The 23,277-nt window shown below is 37.9% G+C and overlaps 1 protein-coding gene across 1 annotated transcript; it reads left to right on the forward strand.

Moving 5' to 3' along the window:
* The first annotated feature begins 1,367 nt into the window (after window positions 1-1,367).
* On the forward strand, window positions 1,368-14,818 carry MSMO1 (methylsterol monooxygenase 1). The gene is made up of 6 exons (XM_063108438.1): window positions 1,368-1,454; window positions 5,645-5,930; window positions 9,625-9,773; window positions 10,979-11,105; window positions 12,328-12,482; window positions 13,821-14,818. The coding sequence occupies exons 2-6, from the start codon at window positions 5,676-5,678 to the stop codon at window positions 14,014-14,016; spliced, it is 882 nt and encodes a 293-aa protein (XP_062964508.1). The 5' UTR covers window positions 1,368-1,454; window positions 5,645-5,675; the 3' UTR covers window positions 14,017-14,818.
* Window positions 14,819-23,277: the final 8,459 nt, after the last annotated feature.

The raw sequence follows: 23,277 nt of genomic DNA on the forward strand, positions 1-23,277 counted from the left end.
TCTTCTGAGCAGTGAGAGATCCCGAAGTGGTTTACTTCCCTGGGAACACTCAAGTGAGAGGCAACCCTTTCTTGGGAAATTAACCCCGAACTGGGGTTCTCTTCCTGCATTTATTTTCCAGACCAGGAAGTTACAGGAAGAGAACATAGGTGGGTTTATAGTTTAACAATATAGGCTGGTAACTTTCAGTGAAACAAATCAGATGACATTCCAGTAGACAATTAAGTGACCTTACAGCAATTTCTCAGTATCTTTACATAACCATCAGTAACTAGTCTGTCCTTGAGCCAGCAACCTTGCTGTGCCACAAATCTTTATCTTACACCAGAGACTATAGACTGAGGAAAATTTCCAGTCCTCCAAAAGGTCAATATTTGAAACTGCAATGCTTTGGAAAACCAGGCCCTGTGAAGTACATATGCTTTAAGAATCCTCTACACTTGTGCGATTTTTAAAAAGGCAACCTGTCCTTAATTCCACTTTTAAGTTCTTATCTGTACATTATTATACCCCAGTACACAAGTACACAACATTTTAGTGTTGAAAGATGGCATGAAATGAGCCTAGCGCTGTAGACAGAGACCTGTGACAAGCCTCCGCCCCCCTGGCGCAGGTGTCCTGAGCATTCTCAGCCCACACGGAGAGTTAGGTCAAGGCCGTCACGCCCGCGGGGAGCAGCCATCGCCCGGGATGTGCAGTCATTTCCTAAACCTTTCCGACCCTGTTTTGCATCCGCAAAACGGGGTTAAAGGCAACTATCTCTCCATGTTGTGGAAGGAGTTACATTGCATTTCAAATTCTCCGTTTTTCACATACAGGGATTTATTAAACCAAACGCGGGCTGGGAAAACAAGGTAGGACAAAGATCTGATTCTAAAGGGTGGACCAGAGGAAGGCAAGGCTGTCTGGAAACAAAAGTCAAAACATGTTAACACTCATTTTCTTCGTGGCCTTTGGCGATGTGGCTGCCACACAGTTCGCATCTGAAACACAGTCCCGGGACTGTGGCGGCCGTTCTCCTCCCCGGGCTGCGCTGCCGCCGCTAGCAGGGAGTCAGCGGTGACCGCGGTTGCCACGGCGACGCCTGGCGCCCGGCCCTGCAGCGACCCGCCCGCCCCCTCACGCCGTCACGCGCTTCCACGCTTCCCGCCTCCGGACGCGCTGCAGCGCCGACGCTGGCTGGACGCCGGGGTCTCACTATCCTCACTCCATCCGCGGAGCCAATGGCTGGGCCCGCCGGGGATTCGCTCGCACGAGTCGCACGAGGCCGGCAGCCTCACAGACCAATCACCGCGCCGGGAAGGCGGGGCGCGAGCCTTCGCAGGCCAATAACAGCAGGCGGGGCCTGTCTCCTCCTCTCGGCTCCACCCCCGAGCCGGGAGAGGTAGTTTCCGAGACCTCAGCACCTGGCCACCTGCGTGACGGTGGCCCGCAGTCATCTCGCGACCGTCCAGGTGAGGGGACCGGGACAGCGGCTCGTGCCGGAGGAAGGGGGCTCGGCGAGGTGGAGGGGAGCGGTTCGGGCGTGGGTGTGCGCGCAGGCCGGACGCGGGTGCCGCCCCCGAGAGGGAGGTGGGGAGGCTCTCAGAAGCGGGTCTCCGGGGCGTGGGGAAGGTGCAGGCTAGACCGGAAAGAAACGGGCGCGAACGGACCGGGACCGATGGAACTGGGGGATTGGCCCTTTAAAGAGTTTACAGTCCTCGGGAGACGAGACATAATAGAAGATAGTCACAGCACAGGGTGACAGAGTGACCGGAGTTGTACGAAAACAAGCACGGGAGAGAGAAGACGTGTTGTGTGTGTGCGGTGGGAGGAGGGGCTGGGAAGGGCGCCTGAGAGGAGCTGATGGGAGGGTGGCTGGGAGCTGGACAGGACGATGTGTCCGTGGGCAGAGAGGAATGAAGCAGCAGGAGCCGCGCGCGGGTGACCAAACACTGTAAGAACGTGACGCGTGGGATGGCGATGAGGAGACATGGGGGGTGCAGAGCTCCGGCGAGGCCTCTTGTGCATCGCTTTGTCCGTAGGGGAGGCGCTCCCTTGAACTTTGTCTTAAGAAGGGGTCTGACTCCGATGTTTAGATACATCCTGGCATTGTATCTTAGAGCTAGGGTTTAAGAAGGGCAAGCTTTGGAGGCAGGGCAACTCCAGACAATGAGGGAGCTGGGGCAGTCCGGGCTTAACTAAGGTAAAGTGCCCAAGGACAGACACTGGTTGACAGCTGAACTTCAAGGTTGCTCAGAGAATCCACAAAGAACTAAATTTCTTTTTTCTGAGGGTCCACTCACCCTGCTGCAGAGCAGGCTTCCACTCAGTTAGGTTGCCCAAGGATGAGAAAAGGAAAAAAGATTCTGTTTCACGATCTTGTTTCCCTTTTCCTCTTTAATTCTCATTTTTTGCCTTTGTTCACTTGGCAACAATGTATCCTTTCCCTACGTTGTTTATGGAGAGTAAACTCCTGAATGCTAATTAAAATAAGTGCCTTTAAGTTGGTTTTCATCAAGGTAGCAGAGATGGGAGAAACTTAGAAATTCTGTCTGAGATGACTAAGTAGGTGATGGTGCAGTTCACCAAGTTAGGCATGAAAGGAGGTAAGAAATATTTGGGCAGGGGTCGTGAGAAGCAGTTGGGGAACTTTTGGACATGTTGAATTTGATGTGCCTCTGAACTGTCTAATTGGAGATGGCCAGTAGACTTGGATAATCAGAACATGGTGTTTGGGTGGGGGGGAGAGATTTAAAAATATCAGCATATTTTAAAAATGAGAAATAGTTAAGATCACCCAAGATAATCTAGAATAGTAAGGAAAGCATCAAATAATTGCTCTTACTGTAATATTTATTATGTGCTTTATCATTTATGATTACAGTACAAGGAGTTGTCAGAAACTTTATTTAAGGATTTGTATTATCTCCTTTTTTGGCAGGGGTAGCTGGCCAGTATGGGGATTTGTATTGTCTTTTAATTGAATTTTTTTCACAAACCTGTTGAAGTACCTTTGTATCACAAAATGGATAAGTGCATGTACCGTCCTGTTTAGCATTTGTGTAACTTTAGGCAAATTACTTAATCTTTCTACACCTCAGTTTTTCATCTATAAAATAGGGATAAGAAAAATACCTGCCTCATGAAGGTGAGGTAAGGATTAAAGTTAAAATGTAAAGAGTACGGAACAGTCTTAGAACACGGTTCCTGGCACATAGAACGTGCCCAATAATTATGTTTCTTGTAACTACCATGTGCCACGTCCTATGCTAAGCACTTTCTGTACATTATCTCTTGGGCTCATTGGAAGAACTATTGTTATTGTTTATTTTTGCAGATGCTAAAACCGGGCTCGGAGAGGTTACATAACTTGCGCAAGGTCACATGGCTAGTAAGTGTTGTTGAGGCTGCTTTAGCTCAGTTGGTTAGAGCTCAGCCTTATAACACCAAGGTCAGGGGTTTGGATCCCCATATTATCAGTTGCCAAAAAAAAAAAAAAAGGGGGGGGGGGCTGGTCGATTAGTTCAGTTGGTAAGTGGTGTTGGTTCAACATTGTCAAATGTAATCACTTCAAGAAAAATGAGGATTGGAATGATTGTCTTATTTTGCAAGTTAGAAGATCACTGAAGACATTTTGGTGTGGGTGGGGAGCTAGATTGCAGGTAGTCCGGTGAGTTATGTGGGTGAGAGTGAAGTAGTTGGAGAATTTATGTAGAGCTCTCCTTTGAGAAAGAAGTTGGTTGGTTCAAAGAAAGAGAAATGGGACAGTAGCTCGGGAGAGATGATAGAGGTTAGAAAAGCTTTTCTCAAGACAAGAAGACTTGGAAATGTTTCTAGACTTGGCGGAATACTCCCAGTGAAGAGGGAAGGACAAAAGGTGAAAAGCATAAGTGACGGAAGGTTCTTGATGAGGTGTAAGGTAAGACACAGAAGACTAGTCAATCTTAGAGGAGGAGACTACTGAGCAAAGAGACATTCTGAGGTTGGAATGGTACAGGACGTAGCATTTTAGTCACTGTGGTGTAAGTCATTAGACAATAAATAGGACTGAAGAATAAGGATGTGAAGTGAATTCAGAGACCTGAAGAAGTTGGCTAAGCCTCCCAGCATGCCACCCATGGGACGGGGTAGGAGGCCAATTTGAAAGGCAGAGCGAGGATTTTAAACACTGTTAAGAACTCTTCTGAGACTTTAAAATATCTGTTTAGAATGGTCCATTATAACTTATAAATTAGAAACAGCAGTGAAAATTTTTAGAAAAGCGGCATTCTTAGTAAGTTTCTCTATTTTTTCGTTGGTGACCTATTAAGTTTATTATATAAGTAGAACATGCTCATTTAAAAAATTGAAATTGTACAGAAGGTATAAAATGGAAAGTAAAGTTTTCCTCCTCTCTTCGATAACACCCTGCCCCCAAACCCCGTTTAATCTTTTTTCCTAGAGGTCACCGCTCTAAATTGTTCCTGCGTGTCCTTCCATATATTTTCTGTTTGTGTGTGTCTCTGTATGTACATATGCATCAAAGTGCATAGATAAAATACATGTCCTTTTTAGAAAAACATAAGTGAAATTCTTGCTGTACATACCATTCTGCAGTTTGCTGTTTGGATTAACACTATATCTTACATATCTTTCTATGTAGAACATATAGACTTTCCTTGTTCTTTAAAGTGGCTGTATAACTGTATATGGAAGCACAGAATAGAATTTATTTGACTTCATTCTTGTTGATGTATTTATGTTTTGTTTTTCTTTTTTTCTCTTTGTTTTTGCTATTACAAGCAATAGCGTATCTGTCTTTGTACACTTGAGTGAGAAAATTAGTGGATCAAAAGATATATTCATTTTGAATTGTGATAGATATTAATGATTTTTTTCCAAATGATAAATTAATTTATTTCCCACCCTCCCCACCCCCCAACAATGTATGAGAATGCTTCTTTTCCTCATGTCCTAGCCAGTATGGGTACTGGGCACTATTAAACTTGTAGAGATTTACCACTCAGACAGAGCATATCTCTTTGTTTTAGGGTGCATTTCCTCATTTGAGTGAAGTTAAGCTTCCTACTTGTTTAGTGACCATTGGCCTCTTTTTCTGTGAACTGCTTGTGAATGACCTTTTTCAGTTTTCTATTGGGGTTTTTACTCTTTTTCTAAAGCACACTTTGTAGCTCTTTATCATGAGTGTTGGAAATATCTTTTCCAGTTTGTCGTTTGGTCTTTAACTTTATGGTTGTCTTTTTATTCCCCAGTCAGAAATACTTAATTTTTAAGTATTATTGTATGTAGTTATGTTCGACAAACATTTTCTTTATAGGTTATTTTGGTTTTAAGTGGCATTTTTAAACCCAACTATTGCTCATTGAAATTAGAAGGTTTTCCATGGAGACCACACTGAAAATCTCTTTAAAGATACCTCAAAATTTCTGTTCCACTGTTGTTCTTTTAGAAACTGCTTTTGAAAGTGGCATGTGGTCTTTAAAGCCACATAAACAAATGGAGATGGTGATGATATCTAGTAGATTTTTTTAATCACATGTTTAGAACCTGAGAAATTGATATTCCTTTAGTAATTGTTATTTTAAAAGTTATCAGAAGATGCATTTTTAAAACCATTTTTTTAGGATTTTATTGTTCAGTTTTTATTTATTTATTTTTACAGAATTATAAAGCTGTCTGCAGAGATTTGGAAAATGGCAACAAATGAAAGTGCCACCATCTTTAGTTCAGCATCCTTGGCTGTGGAGTATGTAGATTCACTTTTACCTGAGAATCCTCTGCAAGAACCATTTAAAAATGCTTGGAACTATATGTTGAATAATTATACAAAGTTCCAGATTGCAACATGGGGATCCCTTATAGTTCATGAAGCCCTTTATTTCTTGTTCTGTTTACCTGGATTTTTATTTCAATTTATACCTTACATGAAAAAGTACAAAATTCAAAAGGTGAGTATGATAAACTTGAAATGGACTATTATAATTAGTGCTGCCGAATTATATTTATAAATTTAATTTTGAGAGATTCTAAATCAATACTGTCCAATAGAAATTTAATGAAGTCATATATGTAATTTAAAATTTTCTAGTAGAGTACATTAAGAAAGGTAAAAAGAAATAGGAAAAGTTAATTTTTTTTTTTTTTTTTTTTTTTTTGTCTTTTTCGTGACCGGCACTCAGCCAGTGAGTGCACCGGCCAGTCCTATATAGGATCCGAACCCACGGCGGGAGCGTCGCCGCGCTGCCAGCGCAGCACTCTACCGGGTGCGCCACGGGCTCGGCCCGGAAAAGTTAATTTTAATAATATGTTTTATTTAACTCCATAAATGTAAATTATTTCAATGAGTAATCAAAATAAAAAATGCTTAGTATGGTATTAGATCTTTGAAGTCCAGTATGTATTTTACTCTAATTTTAGCCTATGTCAATTTAGACTAGCCATATTTAAAGTGTTCGGTAGCCACATGTTGCTAGTTGCTGCTGTATTGAACACAACATAGTCCTAGATCATTACGGATAGTGTTTCAAAAATAGTTTGTTAAATTGGGCTTTATTACCCCAAAATAATGTGGTAGGTAGTTCAGTTAGTTCAGCACCATTTATATTATCCCAAATAAGGAGGTGATGTTCCTAATTTCCAGGTATTTGCTTCATTGCACCATATGTCTCTTGAGAGCCTGCTATATACAGGACAATGTAGGCTAGGCTATGGGCTTGACACAATTTTCAGGAAGAATCTTGACTACCTTATTAGAAAGAAAAATGATTTAGTAGCACTTGGTAAAAACCTATGATAGTTTCTAATGCTTACTATTTACTTTTCTAAAATGTCATGCTAAACTAAAATTCAAGGGCACACAGCCTCAGTAGACTCTGAGCATTCATCTATGGGTAATAATTTGCATTCACTCAGTATACATTGGGTGGATAGTCAGTGTACATGGTAGGGAAGAACAAAAGTGTGTCACCCATTGCTTTATAGAGCTGATTTGTTTTATGGCTGGCCAGGCAAAAGCATCCTTTTCCTCCTTCACTGACCTCTGCAGTTGATTTATTTGGTCAGAGGTGGTGTATTTATGCATTTTTGTGTTGCTATAACAGAATACCTGAGACTGGGTAATTTATGAAGGAAAGAGGTTTATTAGGCTCACAATTCTGGGACAGCTCCATCTAGTGAGGGCCTCAGGCTGCTTCTACTCATGGCGGAAAGTGGCAGGCAGGCGGTGGGTACAAGCAGATCACGTGGTGAGACGAGGCAAGAGAGAGAGAGAGGGGAGGTGCCAGGTCTTTTAAACAACTGGCTCTTGAGGCAACTAATAGAGTGAGAACTCATCCCTCCCCCCCCAACATTAATCCATTCATGAAGGATCCCAACACTGCCACATTGGGGATCAGATTTCCACATGAGTTTTGGGGGGACAACAGGTCCAAACTCTGTCAGGTGGCAGTCCTTCCAGAGAGAGGAAGAACATTTTTAGTCAAGGGAGTATGAGCAGCTTTAAAATAAAATGTGGCAAGAGAAAGAATAAGCAATGATCTAGTTGGTTACAACTAGTTGTTTATAAACAAATTGAAAGACTGGGTAGTATGGTTTCAAGTCTGTACTCAGCATGTTTTCCTTTAAGTTTCACAACTACTAAAGTCCATGCTTTAAGCTTTTTTGGTACTAAAATAAATTATGATGTCAAATCAGTACAAGTTTTCACAATATAAAGGATTTTAAAATGAAACCAAAAAAATCAGTACAAGCTAATTACAGGTTTTTCCATTTTGAAGGCAGATAGCCTGATAATATTGAGGGTACAAGAAATTGCGGGTATCAATTGCTAAGTACTTTAGAAATTCTAAAATAAAATATTTGAGAATTATATTATTTAACACATACAATAAACTTGTTTATTTTTAAAACTGGCAAAAGAAAAAAAATAGCTTCTGGTGGTAATGAAATAGTACTAAAGACTTTCTGCTTTTAAACAGAATAGACAGCTTGACAGTTAATGCACGTGCTTGCTAGTTAGGGGAGATTTTACAGAAATGAAAAGGTAAAGTAGACTTTGCAGGATCTATGTATTTCAAAAAATCCTATGTGTTAATAATTCTCCAAGAATTTTCTTCAAAAGTATATGTACAAAAAACATTTCTAAAGTCTATGGCCCTAGTAATAGTATTTCTTTATATTGGGGTGCAGTTATGCATAAAAAAGTAAAATGTGGTAAACTTTGATATTGTACTAGGCATGAATTTTTGATTGTCTTTTTAACTAATTTATATATACTCTGAATAATATAACACATGATTTTATTAGTTATAGTTGATTAAACTGTAATTTCTGCAGCTACATGAGTATCAGATTCTAGCCAGGAAATTAAAAATCTGTTAAACATTGTTTCTATGGTAAACTGTGCCGTTGCCAACCCAGGCCTGAACCTTCAATTTATTTTGTACCCAGTCACAGAAAGGAGGTTTGGAAGAGTGGGGTCCAATAATGCTCAAAGTAGAAATACAAAGACAATTGTAAATTACTTTGTCAAATCTCATTTTATTGTTGTGGAAACTGAATTGTGAGCATTACAGAGCTACTTAACTGGTTAGTAACGGCTCTGGTATTAGAGTCCGGGCCACTGGATTGATTACTCAGTTTAATGCGTTTTCCTGTTTTTGTGAGGAAGATAATTCTTAAAGAATTTCAAGAACAGTACTGAATCTAGAGACCTAGATTTTACTTAATCCAAATTCTGTTACTGACTGCCTGTGTGATCCTTGGCAAAGTGGTTGACTTCTTTTAGCCTCTGCTAATGAGCAGTGGTTCCCATACTTTGGATATTTGTGGTTCAGTTAAAAGAATTTCATTGACAGATTTCCGAATTTTTAGGTAAGGGCATATAAAACAAAGCAATAACGAATATTTATTATCACCATCTTTTTGTAAAACCAAAAGCATTTTTTCTTATCTAACTGCAGCCCTTTAAATTGAATAAATTTAGTTTTTTTGATAATGGCTTGCTAAGCAAGTTAGTATCCTTATGAGGTTTTATGAACATCTCATTACATTGATCTTTTCTTATTTTGACTTGAATCTGCTAACTTCATCATCAGCACACATCTCTGAAGTTCTCAGCTCAGAGAGTTTATATAATTCTATCATTGTATATGAACAAAAATGCACTTACTTCTGGGAATGAATACTGCCGAATGCCTGGAAGCATCAATTTATCTGTGTAATGAAGTCTTCCGATGCCGTGTGTACAACTTCCTCAACAGTTGGCCCCAACTGTAATCTTAGCGTAACACACATTTCTTCTTCTCTGGAACTTCTGGTAAAAGAAGTCAATGGTCTGTGGGCAGCAAGGACTGGAGAGCTATTCATTCTGTAGCACCTCTTTGGTTTGAGATCATTCTGGCTGGCTTTGTCTATTAACAGTTTCTTTACCTATTTAAAGTAATGGTAGCAGATGTCAAGAATGTAGAAGGCAAGGATGTTGTGATTCCTGAGCCTTAGTTACTATAATATAAAATTAACATAACTAACATAGAATTAGGTCTAAAATAAACAGTAGAGAAAAAATTAGTAATTTACTTAGAGTTGTTAAGCTCAACTACTGATAGCAGAGGTTATATTAAATATTGTGATTTTTCTCCATAGGAAAAACCAGAAACATGGGAAAACCAATGGAAATGTTTAAAAGTAATTCTCTTTAATCACTTTTGTATCCAGCTGCCTTTGATTTGTGGAACCTATTATTTTACAGAGTATTTCAATATTCCTTACGATTGGGAAAGAATGCCAAGATGGTATGTAGATAAAAATTTGATTTTTATACTTAGTCATGGTTTATTATCCAATTAATTTATACTTGATGTTTATTTTCTTTCTTCATTTGGTTAATGTTTGTTCTACACTTTGGAAGTAAATGAATAGGGAAAAAGTAAACCATTGTAGAAACTTAAAATGTTCTCATTTTTATCTTTTGATACAGATGCACTTCGCCTTATGATGGGGTTACATCCTGATAAACCATCCTAAGTTAAAAATATAATAAGTTGAAAATGCATTTAATTCACCTAATCTACCAAACATCATAGCTTGTAACACAATGCCTATTTTATAATACTCAAAATTAAATTTTTATAATAGTGAATAATAAAAATAATAAAAAATCAAAATTCAAAATTTGTAGTTTGGTTTCAACTGAATACATATTGCTTTTGCACCATGGTAAAGTCAAAAAATCTTAAGTTGAACCATCCTTAAATAGGGGGCCATCTGTATTTTAAAATTTTATTGGAAGGGGAGTTTCTAGCATTGAAATGTCCATAACATCCTTTATATGACTGTATGCAGATATATGTGGTTATACTAAGAAAAAATGTATTATATTTTAAGTCTAAAACAAGTGAAAAATGTAAGAGTTTCAGGTTTATAAAAATTGTGTTCATATAAACGTGTATGTGTGTATCCAGAGTGTGTTTACATTCAAATAATATTTGAATTCACCTATCTGTACCTGACATACTGAATACAGATATACCAATATAGAGATAGATACCTTTTATTACATAATGTATATGCAACATATTAAAGTTTCTGTGTATGTGTGCATTTGTATACCAATTATTTTTTGCCCATTTCACTTAAATTATGTCCTCTGATGGAAAAAGTGACGATATTACTGTTATTAATTTTAGCTCAAGTCCTTCATCAATGTTATTCTTTTTCTGGTGGTTTTGAATTTTGTTTCTTAACTGATTTTATACCTGTGGATTTTTGTCAAAATGAAATAGAATTAGTATAGTGTTCAGTCTCTTTAACCTTACTTTGGGTTATATCATATAGCTGTATCAACCAGTTTTGAGAATTTGTTCATCAGTATATACAATAAGGTCAAAGTGGTAAGTGTGTATTTGGTTTTACATAGTGTCTCAGGCAGTGATGTCAAGTAGAAGTCTAGATTGTTTAAAAGTTATGTCATATTCATTATAGTATTTTCATCTTAAAGGTATTTGGTCTTGGCAAGATGCTTTTGTTGTGCAGTCATTGAGGACACCTGGCACTATTTCCTGCATAGACTCTTACACCACAAAAGAATATATAAATATATTCATAAAATTCATCATGAGTTTCAGGTATGTTAGTGTTACATTTAGTACCTTTTTTTTAATATTAGACATAAAATGTTTATTTCCTGAGCATTTAAAAAAAAATTGTCAGTGATGTTTTTATTTCTTTTTCCTTTTGTATAATTATTAAAAACATAACACACACATACACACCACAAAACCCGTTCTACAAATTTTCTTCGGTGTCTTACTTTAATAGTAAGTTGAGACCTGAAAGAAAAATATTACATGAAGTAGTTCAGACTCTCATCCTTGCGGCCAGAATGCTATATTGTCATAGCTAGATGTCTGGTAGTTTGACAGCAACTGTAGTAATGTTAGAGACATTTAAATGAGGCCCCAAAACAATAAGCCTTTAATATTTAAACTTCTAAAATAATTGTTGACTTAGTTTTCACACATTTTTATTGTGTTCATCACTCCCACAAAGACAGTGGTTTTTATCAGAACTGCTTTGATGTAATTTTGGAAACAACTGCATTGATCATAATTACATGGTATGCTAAATCAAGCATCCCTTTCTTGGCAGAACAAATACACATACATAAATCAAAATTAGAATTCACATCAGTTGTTTAATGCCTTTTTCTTAAACCATCAAAGACAGTTATTAAGACTTTATATCCCTAGACCTTTTGATGTTTGATAGGAACAAAAAGATATTTTTATTCAGAATTACTACTATTATTTATATATGTATGGGTAGGTATATTATTATTACATACGGAAATAATATAATTTTATAAAACTACATTCACAAATAAAATATGTATTTTAGTTGGGGCTCTCTAAAGGAGCAGAATCAAAAGGATATTTATACACGGGGGGCGAGAGAGATTTTTAAGGAAGTGGCTCATGTGATTGTTGGGATTGGTAAGTCTGAAATCTGTAGGTCAGGATAAGGCTGGGAATTCCGAAGAGTTACTGTTGCAGTCTTGGGTCCAAATTCTGCAGAACAGCTGGCTGGAAACTGACAAGGTTTCTGTGTTGCAGTCTTGAGAATTCCTTCTTCTCAGTCTTTGCTCTTAAGGCCTTCAGCCCACCTTCATTATGAAGGGTAGTCTCCTCAAATTCTATTGTTTTAAATATTAACCACATCTAAAAAATACCTTCACAGCAACATCTACACTTGTGTTTGACCAAATAATTGGGCACCATAGCCCAACCAAGTTGACACGTAAAGTTAACTATCACAATATATTAAGGAATTCTTGCCTATTTGTTTTAGGCTCCATTTGGAATGGAAGCTGAATACGCACATCCTTTGGAAACCCTAATTCTTGGAACTGGATTTTTCATTGGAATTGTGCTTTTGTGTGATCATGTAATTCTTCTTTGGGCATGGGTGACTGTTCGTTTGATAGAAACTATTGATGTTCATAGGTGAGTTATGCTTTACGTTCAGGTATAAGGTATCATAAAATATCCTTATTTTCATGATCATAAGATTACTTCTAAGTAGACTGATGGAAGTTAGTGTTCTTAATATTATTTTTAAGAAAACAGGAGAACATAATCATTAGATAAAAATTTGTGTATTAGAGATGCTTTTACGTCCTGATCTATGCTGTTTTCATTTTTGTAGTGATAATGAGTTATTTGGGCAAATAAAATAAATATTCAGGATAGCAATTTCTTTATCCTTCTGTAATAAACCTAAACCTAATGCTTATTTGGAAAAATTCAGCCTTCACTGAATAAGACTATTTCTTGTCTCTACTGTCTAACTGATAAAAGCATTTACAAGGTGAAAATACTTTTTGTAATATGTACGTGTTTCATATGCTTCCTTTCTGCTGATTGGAAGACATTTGTGGTAGATTACTTATATTGAATGCCTTTTTAAATGCTTAATATGCTAATTTTTCATTATGTTAAAATTATTATATGTTCATTGCATTTTAACTTGGGACTTATTACTATAATCATGAATGCAGTCTATCAAATTTTAAGTATTTTTAAACCACTGAAGTAACAAAATCGATGCTTTTAGTTTTAGGCAGAGAATACTCTTCTGTAGCAAAATTGTAACTGATATCCATTTCATTTTTTCTTTCCTTCTATTCCTTTCTCCTTTCCAACTTCCCTCTCAGCCCCTCAAAGGGAGGGAGGGCTTGGAGTGATTTAGACGGTATTACTGTGGATATCTGGTTTTAGATATGTAGTTAGAAATAAAGGAGGATACTCTAAATGGGACTCTTTTTGAAATCATTTATTTTCTTCCAACTATAGAAAAGCGTGCTGGTATTTTAATTAATCACGGTACATTTAATTACAACTTGTAAAAAAGTAAAAGAAGTTGCTACACAGTGATACCTGACCTTTTTAATGCTTGAAACTAATTTCACATAGCTTTTCCTAAAAGATATATTTAGTATTATGAACTTTATTTACAACTGTTAAAGACTATGATGAGAAACCTCCTCTAAAAGTAAAAATAATAATTCTTCAAAATCTATGTTGAAAGATTCTTTTATCCCCTCATGTATAATGTATAATTTCCCTAGATCTTTTAAGTTTTTTTTATTTCTTAAAAGTGGTTTCTAGAATATGTACTCTTTTCTGTTAGTTTCTGCCTTTTGTAAACGTCTCAGAAATAAAATGATTTAGACAAAGCAGAATGTTATTTGAATAAGTTAATGAGCAAAAGACTATTAAAGAAAATGTCAGTTATTTGAGATGTATTTATTTTCTTAATAATTTTTATCATTTTTATTTCAGTGGTTATGATATTCCTCTCAACCCTTTAAATCTCATCCCTTTCTATGCTGGTTCTCGGCATCATGATTTCCACCACATGAACTTCATCGGAAACTATGCTTCAACATTTACATGGTGGGATAGAATTTTTGGAACAGACTCTCAGTTTAATGCCTACAATGAAAAGATGAAGAAGTCTGGGGAAAAGACTGAATAAATATTTCGCGTAAATCTTCTTGAAGATGCTCATTTTCCTCAATTGAAACTAGTAGCTAGCATTGCATCTGGGGAGCAGAAATAAACATGAGTGTTGGCTGCTAAGTGATAAAAAGTACATTAATAACCTTTAATTATCTTCCTGGTGGGAAATTTTTCTACTTTACATACAAGTTCTGTATATGTAGAAATAAATATATATTTCAGTACAGTTTTAATGAGGAAGTTTTAAAGGCCATGTTGCTAACCTTACAAAACGGTTTTAAGTAATGGAAGAAGTATTAATCTATGTCTTTTCTCAATAATACCATAGGCCTGAAGTTGACATCGGTCTTTAAATCTTTTAGATTCTTGTATATACTGGTCATTTTAGAAAATTATTTATAGTGGTGTTGGCCTTATATTTAACTCTAAACATCCTTTAGAATTTGCCTGAAAATCAAAATATCATGGATTGTACCACATCATTTGATAGAGTGAGTGACTGAAGCTGTAAAATTAGGAACAGCCAACACTGAGAACTTCTACTCCCATCTGGAGCTGACCAGTTTGGGGTGATTCTCTGAAGAGTCCTTTTTGATTAAAATGCACTACTGACATCTGTAAATTAAGGCATTTCTGAATTGATATAAGTGGAGTATTTTAGTCTAAAGGCTTTTCAGGTTACTTGAATTTTTTAAAAATTGAGCTTTATTTCTGCTATTTACCCTTTCATTTTTGTATATCAAGTTTTCATTATACTTAAAGCTGTACCTTGAAACTTTGTGAACTGACTTGCTGTATTTGCACTTGGAGCTATTGAAATAAATGTGATTTTTGTCTGATTATCTGGTTTCCAGTTTTGAATATTAGCTGTCACCTTTTATTCTTATCAGGAAAAGTGCAGAAATTACTAAATTATTATTAATGGGGTTTTTTTTGGTGGATCCAAACCCCTTCACCTGGTCTTTGTCAGCAGCACCAAGCTCTAACCAAGTGAGGTGACTGGCCAGCCCAAATTATTATTAAGTTTCATAATAAAAGAAATAGTTCTATGTTTTTTAATTTAAAAAATTTTTTTGTTGAAACATATTGAATGTACATATTTATGGGGTACGGAGTTATATTTCAGTACATATATACAATGTGTGATGATCTCTTCAGGGTAATTTGCATATTCATCCTTGCAAAACTTCGTCATTTTTTCATGGTGTGCAAATTTGATCTCCTCTCTTGTAGTCATTTGGTAACATGCAGTAAATCATTGTTAATTATAGATTCCCAGGTCAACTGAACACCAAAGTTCTTACTTTCCCTATCTAGCTGTAATTTTCTGTCCATTAACCAACCTCTCACCTTTCTCCCCTCTTCTCTCCTTGCTCCTACCTTTAGTAAGCACAGTTTTTCTCTCTCCTTTTAACAGTTCAACTTACCATTATTATTATTTTGTTGTTCTCTTTTTTAGCTGCCACATGAGTGAGAACGTGTGGTATTTCTTTCTGTGCCTGGCTTATTTCACTTAATTTTTTTCAACTTCATGCATGTTGCTGCAAATACCAGAATTTCATTCTTTTTGTGGCTGAGTAGTATTACATTGTGTATTTGTATCACATTTTCTTTATCCAATCATCTGTTGGACATTTAGGTTGGTTCCATATCTTGGCTATTGTGAACAGAGCTGCAATAAACATAGGAGTATAGGTATCCTTTTGTCATGATGCTTTCTATTTCTTTGTGTATATATGCAGTAGTTGGATTGCTGGGTCATATGGTAGTTCTATCTGTAGTTGTTTGGGAAAACTTCATACTGTTTTCTATAATGGCTGTATTAGTATACAGTCCCAACAATCTCAACACATAAGGGTTCCTCTTTCTCCACATCCTCACCAGCATTTGTTGTTTTCTTTTTGATAATAACCATTCTAACTGGGGTGAGATGATACCTCAAAAGTTTTGCATTTCCCTAATGATTAGTGATGTTGAGCAGATACCTGTTGGCCATTTGTATGTCTTCTTTTGAGAAATGTCTATTTGGTTCTCTTGTGCACTTTTTAATGGGGTTGTTTTTTTACTATTGAATTGTTTGAGTTTCTTATATATTCTGGGTATTGTCAGATGAGTAGTTTGCAAATATTTTCTCCCATTCTGTAGGTTGTTCCTTCACTCTGTTGATTTTTCTCTTTCTTGTGCAGAAGGTTTTTAGTTTGATAAAATTGCATTTGTTTAGTTTTTCTTTTCTTGCCTGTGTTTTTGAAGTCTTATTCATCAAATCTTTGCCTACTATGTCCTGGAGTGTTTCCCCCATATTTTCTTCTAGAAGTTCTATAGTATCATGTCTTATATTTAAGTCTTTAAATCCATTTTGAGTTGATTTTTATATATGGCGAGAGACGGATCTAGTTTCATTCTTCTACACACAAATGTCCAGTTTTTCCAGCACCATTTATTGAAGAGTTTGTTCTTTCCCCAATGTATACTTTTAGTGCCTTTATCAAAGATCAGTTGGCTGTAAGTATGTGGGTTTATTTCTGGGTTCTTTATTCTGTTCCATTGGCCCATGTGTCTGTTTTTATGCCAGTACCGTGCTGTTTTGTTTACTATAGTTTTGTAGTATAATTTGAAGTCAGGTAGTGTAATGCCTCCCCATTTACTCTCTTTGCTCATAGTTGCTTTGGCTATTCGAGGACTTCTGTTATGCCATGTGAATGTTAGGATTGCTTTTCCTATTTCTGTGAAGAATGTCATTAGTATTTTGATAGGGATTGCATTGAATCTGTAGATTGGTTTGGGTAGTATGGACATTCACACAATATTAATTCTACCAATCCGTGAGCATGAGATGTCTTTCCATATTTTTGTGTCTTTAATTTTTTTCATCAGTGTTTTGTAGGTTTCATTGTAGAGATCTTTTGCCTCCTTGGTTAGGTTTATACCTAGGTTTTTTTTTTTTTTTTTCTTTTGATAGGTATTGTAAATGGGATTGTTTTCTTGATTTCTTTTTCTGCTAATTCTTTGTTGGTGTATAGAAATGCTAGTGACTTTTGTATATTGATTTTTATATCCTGCAACTTTACTGAATTTATCAGCTCTTAAGAGTTTTTTGGTGGAGTCTTTGGGTTTTTCTATATATAAGATCATGTCATCTGCAAACAGGGACAGTTTGACTTCCTCTTCCAATTTGGATGTCCTTTATTCCTTTCTCTTGCCTAATTGTTCTGGCTAGAACTTTCAATACTAGGTTAAATAGGAGTGATGAGAGTGGGCATCCTTGTCATGTTTCTGTTCTTAGAGGAAAAGCTTTCAAATTTTGCCCATTCAAGATAATGTCAGTTGTGGGTTTTTCATAATATGGCTTTTATTGTGTTGAAATACTTTCTATACCTAGTTTGTTGAGAATTTTTATCATGAAGCGATGTTGAATTTTATCAAATATTTATTCTGTGTGTATTGAGATGATCATACGGCTTTTGTCTTCCCTTTTGTTGATTTATTGACTTGTGTATGTTAAACCATCCTTGCATCCCTGGGATGAATCTCACTTGATGTTGTATAATATTTTTGATGTGCTTTTGGATTCTGTTTGCTAGTACTGTTTTGCATCTAAGTTCATCAAATATATTGGTCTGTAGTTTTCTTTTCCTGTTGTATCTTTGTTTTGTTTTGGTATCAGGGTGATGCTACTAGCTAGCCTCATAGAATAAGTTTGGGAGGTATCCTCTGCTTTGATTTTTTGGAGTAGTTTAAGAATTAGTATTAAATCTTTAAAAGTTTGGTAGGTTCAGCAGTGAAGCCATCCATTCCTGGGCTTCTCTTTGTTCGGAAACTGTTGATTTCTGATTTCATTTTATTGCTCATTATTGGTCTGTTCAGGTTTTCTATTTCTTCTAGGTTCAGCCTTTGTAGGTCCTATGTGTCCAGAAATTTATCCATTTCCTCTAGGTTTTCAAATTTATTGGCATATACTTGTTCATAATAGTCTGTAATGATTCTTTGTAGTTCTATTTTTTAAGTGCTTTATTTGCTAAACTATTTCCTGGCAATTTCAACATGTATTTATCAGGCATGACTATTGTGGGAAATACCATTGGCTTAGTAAAGTGCCCTGCTTATAAAATGTAACTTTTTCTACAGATGGAAGAATAGACCTAAACTTTTTGGGGCTGATATAGTATCAAGTGTCTAGATTCTAACTCAAATCAAGAGTTGATAATTCTTCGTATATAGTGGTAATTATTATTTTTTTAAACTATGAGGTTATCTTCTGGTAATTTTTTTTTCTTTTTCTTTTTGAAAACTTGTGCAGTGAAGGGGTCCAAATAGGGGAATCACAAAGTTATAACAATATTTTGCTAGGCCGTGTTTCATAACTTGTACCTGGTGTATAAGACCCTCCTTTTCTTGTGTGTGTGTGTGTGTGTGTGTGTGTGTGTGTGTGTGTGTGTGTGTGTGTGTGTGTGTGTGTAAATTTGTTAGCTTGTAATTCTCAAGCAGCTATTTTGGGGCTACACATAAAAATTTTCTATTTATTATAAAATACCTATAAGAGTTCTTTTGTCTTCTGCTATTCATTTCCTAATACTCATGGACTGCACAGACGTGAATTAGCTATAAAAGGTAACTCTGTTTCAGCACTTAGGGAGAGAGTGACACCTGCTGCTGGAAATGGTACTAAACATTTTTAAATGACTGCATTCCAATTCACTCTTTTCCTGTTAATTAACATTTACTGAGCACTTCCTTTATACCCCTGAATTGTGCTATGGGCTTTTAATGCCTGGTCTCATTTAATGTCTGAGGTAGATGCCATTCTCTCTATTTAATACATAAGAGAATTGTCTGAGAAAGGTTAAGATCTCAGGGCTGGTCTTTTGACTTTAGAAGCTGTGCTGTGGCTACTACCTTTACTACAATGGAGAGTTGCATCTACTATAAAAATCTCAGGGAATACTTTTAAAAAGCGTGGTATTTGATGGGAAGAAAGTTCTAAACCAGTAGTCACCCCAGAAGTGGTAGGACTCACATTTGCAAGCACATTAACACAATACACTTTTAAGATAATTTACTGGCCAAACCTTTCTTTTAAAGTTAACTGATTTAAGCTTGTTTTATCTACTAGCATTTGGCAGTGAGACAAAAAAATTAGATAAATATGAAGAGTAGAACACGAAATGCATAGCTCTAATCTTACACTAGAGAATAATTGATGGAGGGAGGAGCAAGATGGCCGACTAGAAGGAGATTTTGCTTGTCTCTCCCACAAAGACAAAGAATACGTCAAATGTACAGCTACACTTGGACATGAAAAATCAAAGGTAGCAGGAACTCATTGAGGGAGCAGCGGAGGCATTGGTGAGTGAAGACACTTGAGATAGTCACAAAGAGAATGGTAAAATTCTCAACCAATTCTGTCCCATCCCCACTCTGGAGTGGCGGGGACGCAGGAGGAGTTTCTGACCTCAGGAAGGTGAATGGACTGTGACTCAACCCACGAGGGAGTCTGTGCTGCCCTGTGGCCGTGCACTCAGTGTTGGGAACTGCTGTGGCACAAGTGGCTGTGTTGGCTTGAGGAAGGACATGCCCCCACTGCCCTGGGCCCCAGACTGCTTGCAGCAGGCTTGGTACCAGGATCAGCCCTTGGCTTCCACCCTGCACCCTAGGAACAGATAGTGCAGTGCAGTGACTCACCCTCAGGATGGAGGGAGATGGTGCATGCTCCCTGCAGACCCAGAAGATATCTTATTCAGGCCCAGTGCTGAGGTCAGTGACCCTACGTGCATTGGCTGTATGTATATACAATACTTATAGCCAAGAGGAAGGGGAGGAGAAACCACATGCCTATTTCAGGGGTGGCCTCTACAGCCAGACACCTAGTGCTGGGAACTCCTGGCAGCACATGTGACTGAATTGACTCGAGGAGGGTCACATGCTAAACCAGCCTCACCCCCCAGGCCCCAGACTTCTGCAGCAGTTGCAGATTTGAGATTGGCCCAACATCTGAGACTATATTGCTCTCACTGCTGCAGAGGTCTCACTCCCTTGTGGCTGCCTCATTGCACCATGGCCATGTGGCATCCTATGCCCTAGGAATAGTTGCCCACACCCACAGCCATGTGACATCCTACGCCTTGGGAACAGTTGGCTCAGTGCAGTGAGGCTGTCACCCTCAGGACAGACAGAGATGGCATACACCCTTTTCGGAGTCAGCATATTGCCTAATAGGGGCATCTAGCCACTGCTGGCAACCCCACCTTCATTGGCGAGGCACCCATGCATTTCATGCAGCCACAAAGAGATAGTGGAGGACTCACATGTCTCTCTCAGGCACAGACACACACCTGCAGCACCAGTGAGTCCACCCAGGGCTGTGCACCCTGGCCAGGAGATTCAGAGGGATCTAGAATCTTGTAGGTACAGCTGCCCACCTGCCGCCCCAGCAACCCCATGTGGCATAGCACATCCCAGCTGATGAGATCCAGAGTGTCCCAGTAATGCTCTTAAGGTCACAGGGGCCGGTCCACAACCACAGCTGCCTCACCCAGAGTGTCCACTCCAGCTGAATAGCTGTGGAGGGCCCCAGCATCCCTCTTGGGGTGAAAAGGCCCACCCAGAGCTGCAAACACCTTGCCCAGAGTGCCCCACTTCAACAGTGGTGCTACACACCATCCCAGTGTCCCCCCTGAGAATATAGGGCTCTCCACACAAATCCAGTGACCCTGGTCAGTGTTTCCCACTTCAACAGTGACGCTACAGAGTACCTCAACTCCTCCCTTGGGGATACAGAGCTCTGTCCAGAACCTAAGGGATGCCACTGAATCACCCACTCTAGCTGAGGGGCTGCTGAGCACCCCAATATTCCCCTCAAATCCTAGAACCCTAATCCTGACCCCCAAGATCTTTGTCCAGGGCTGTCCATTTAAGCCGAAGACCTCAGATCACTCCAAAGCACCTATCAGGGTCACAGGTCACTAGCTGGGGTGACAGTAAGTCCACCCAGGGTCACTCACCTCAGCCAAGGAGTGACAAGGCATCCAGGCACTTCTCCCAAGAACCTGTGAGATTTCACCTACAACCTCAGCGACCCAACCTAGTGTCACTCACTTCAGCAAGGAACTGCTGAGTGCTCTAGTGCTTTGACCACGGAGGCACTAATAGGCAACTCCAATGTTGAATATGGTCAAAGGAATAACATAGCTACTACACTACTGTAAGTACCCAGAATCAAAACTGAAACACCCTACCCAACAGTCAATGTGCAACACACGTACAGGAGAGAGTCTATCTCCTCAAAATTGACTGCTGAGTATTAGAAGAAGGAACTACTCAACCAGATGCCCAGGCATCAACATAGGGATACTAGAAATATGAAAATACAAGAAAATATGACACCCCAAAGGAATTCAATAATTCTCCGATACCAGACACCAAACAACAGGAAACATATGAAATGAGTGAAAAGGAATTTCAAGTAACAATCTAAAGGAAACTCAATGAGATACAAGAAAATTTAGACAGACAACACAACAAAATGAAAAAAGCAATCTAGGATATGAAAGAGGAACTTTATAAAGAGATAAATACCTTTAAAAAGAATGTAGCAAAACTCACAGAATGGAAGGAGTCATTCAATGAAATGAAAAACACAGCCTGGAGCTTAAGAAACAGGTTAGATAGAGCAAGCATAAGAAAGAATTTCTGACCTCAAAGACAGGCTTTTTTTGAAATAACCCATACAGATAAAAAAGAACAAAGAATTAAAAAATATGAAGAAAACCTACAAGAGCTAACACAAACTTGAGTGTATAAACATCTGAATTATGGGTGTTCCAGAGGGGGAGGACAAGGGAAAAAGTATTGAAAACCTGCTCAATAAAATAATAGCAGAAAACATTCCAGGTATTAGGAGTGATAGAGACTTCCATATCCAAGAGGCTCAAAGATCCCCAATTGGATACAATCAAAAAAGGTCTTCTCTGAGGCACATTATAGTCAAACTATTAAAAGTCAGACAAAGAGAGAATCCTAAAAACAGCAAGAGAAAAGTGTCAAGTCACTTATAAGGAAGCCCCCATCAGACCAACAGCAGACTTCTCAGCAGAAACCTTACAGGCCAGGAGAGAATGGCATGACGTATTCAAAGTACTGAAAGAAAAAAACTGTCAGCCAAGAGTTCTATACCCAGCAAGGCTATCTTTCAGAAATGAAGAAGAAATAGTGTATTTCCCAGACAAACTGTGGGAGTTCACCACCACATGACTAGAACTACAAGAAATCAATCCTCAAGGGAGTCCTGAATTTGGAATCCAAATGATAATCACCACCACGAATACACGAGATAGAACAAAACCCACTGGTAGAGCAGATACGCAATCAAAGAAGAAAAAGAAACTATACCTTACCACTTCCAAAACCAACAAACACCAAAAACAAACAAAGGGAAAGAAAGGAACAAAAGATAATTTAAACAACCATACAAAAATCAATGATATGCCAGGAGTAAGACAATACCTTTCAATAACAACCCCAAGTGTAAGTTGATTGAATTCCTCATTCAGAAGACAGAGACCGGTTGATTGGATTAAGAACAAGTTGCCTACAGGAAACTCCCCTCACCTGTAAAGATTCACACAAAATAATAGTGAAGGGATAGAAAAAGATATACCACACCAATGGAAACCAAAAACAAGCAGGAGTAGCTATTTTTATATAGGATAAAATAGACTTTAAACCAAAAACTATAAAAAGAGACAAAGAAGGCATCATATAATAACAGAAGGACCTATCTAGCAAGAGGATATAAAAATCATAAATATATATGCACCTAACATTGGTGCACCCAGACATATAAAGCAAACACTATCAGACTTAAAAAGATAGACCTCAAGACAATAATAGTTGGGGTCCTCAACACCCATCTTTCAACATTGGACAGATCATCCAGGCAACAAATCAACAGACAAACAGAAGATTTAAACTACACTTCAGACCAATAACCAAGAGTTGGAACAAACCTAAATGTCCATCAATGGAGGACTGGATAAGGAAAATGTGGTATATATACACAATGGAATACTACTCAGTCATAAAAAAGAATGAAATTCTGCCATTTGCAGCAACATGGATGGCTTTGAGAAAATTATGTTAAGTAAAATGAGCCAGGCACAAGAGAAATACCACATGTCCTCACTCATAAGTGGGAGCTAAAAAAGAAAAAAAGAAAGAGAGAAAGACCACAATAACATGTTGAACTTTCAACAGGGGAGAACAGTACTGTGGTCCCTCAAGG

This window comes from Cynocephalus volans, chromosome 9 (genome assembly GCF_027409185.1).
Source record: "Cynocephalus volans isolate mCynVol1 chromosome 9, mCynVol1.pri, whole genome shotgun sequence".
Taxonomy (NCBI): domain Eukaryota; kingdom Metazoa; phylum Chordata; class Mammalia; order Dermoptera; family Cynocephalidae; genus Cynocephalus; species Cynocephalus volans.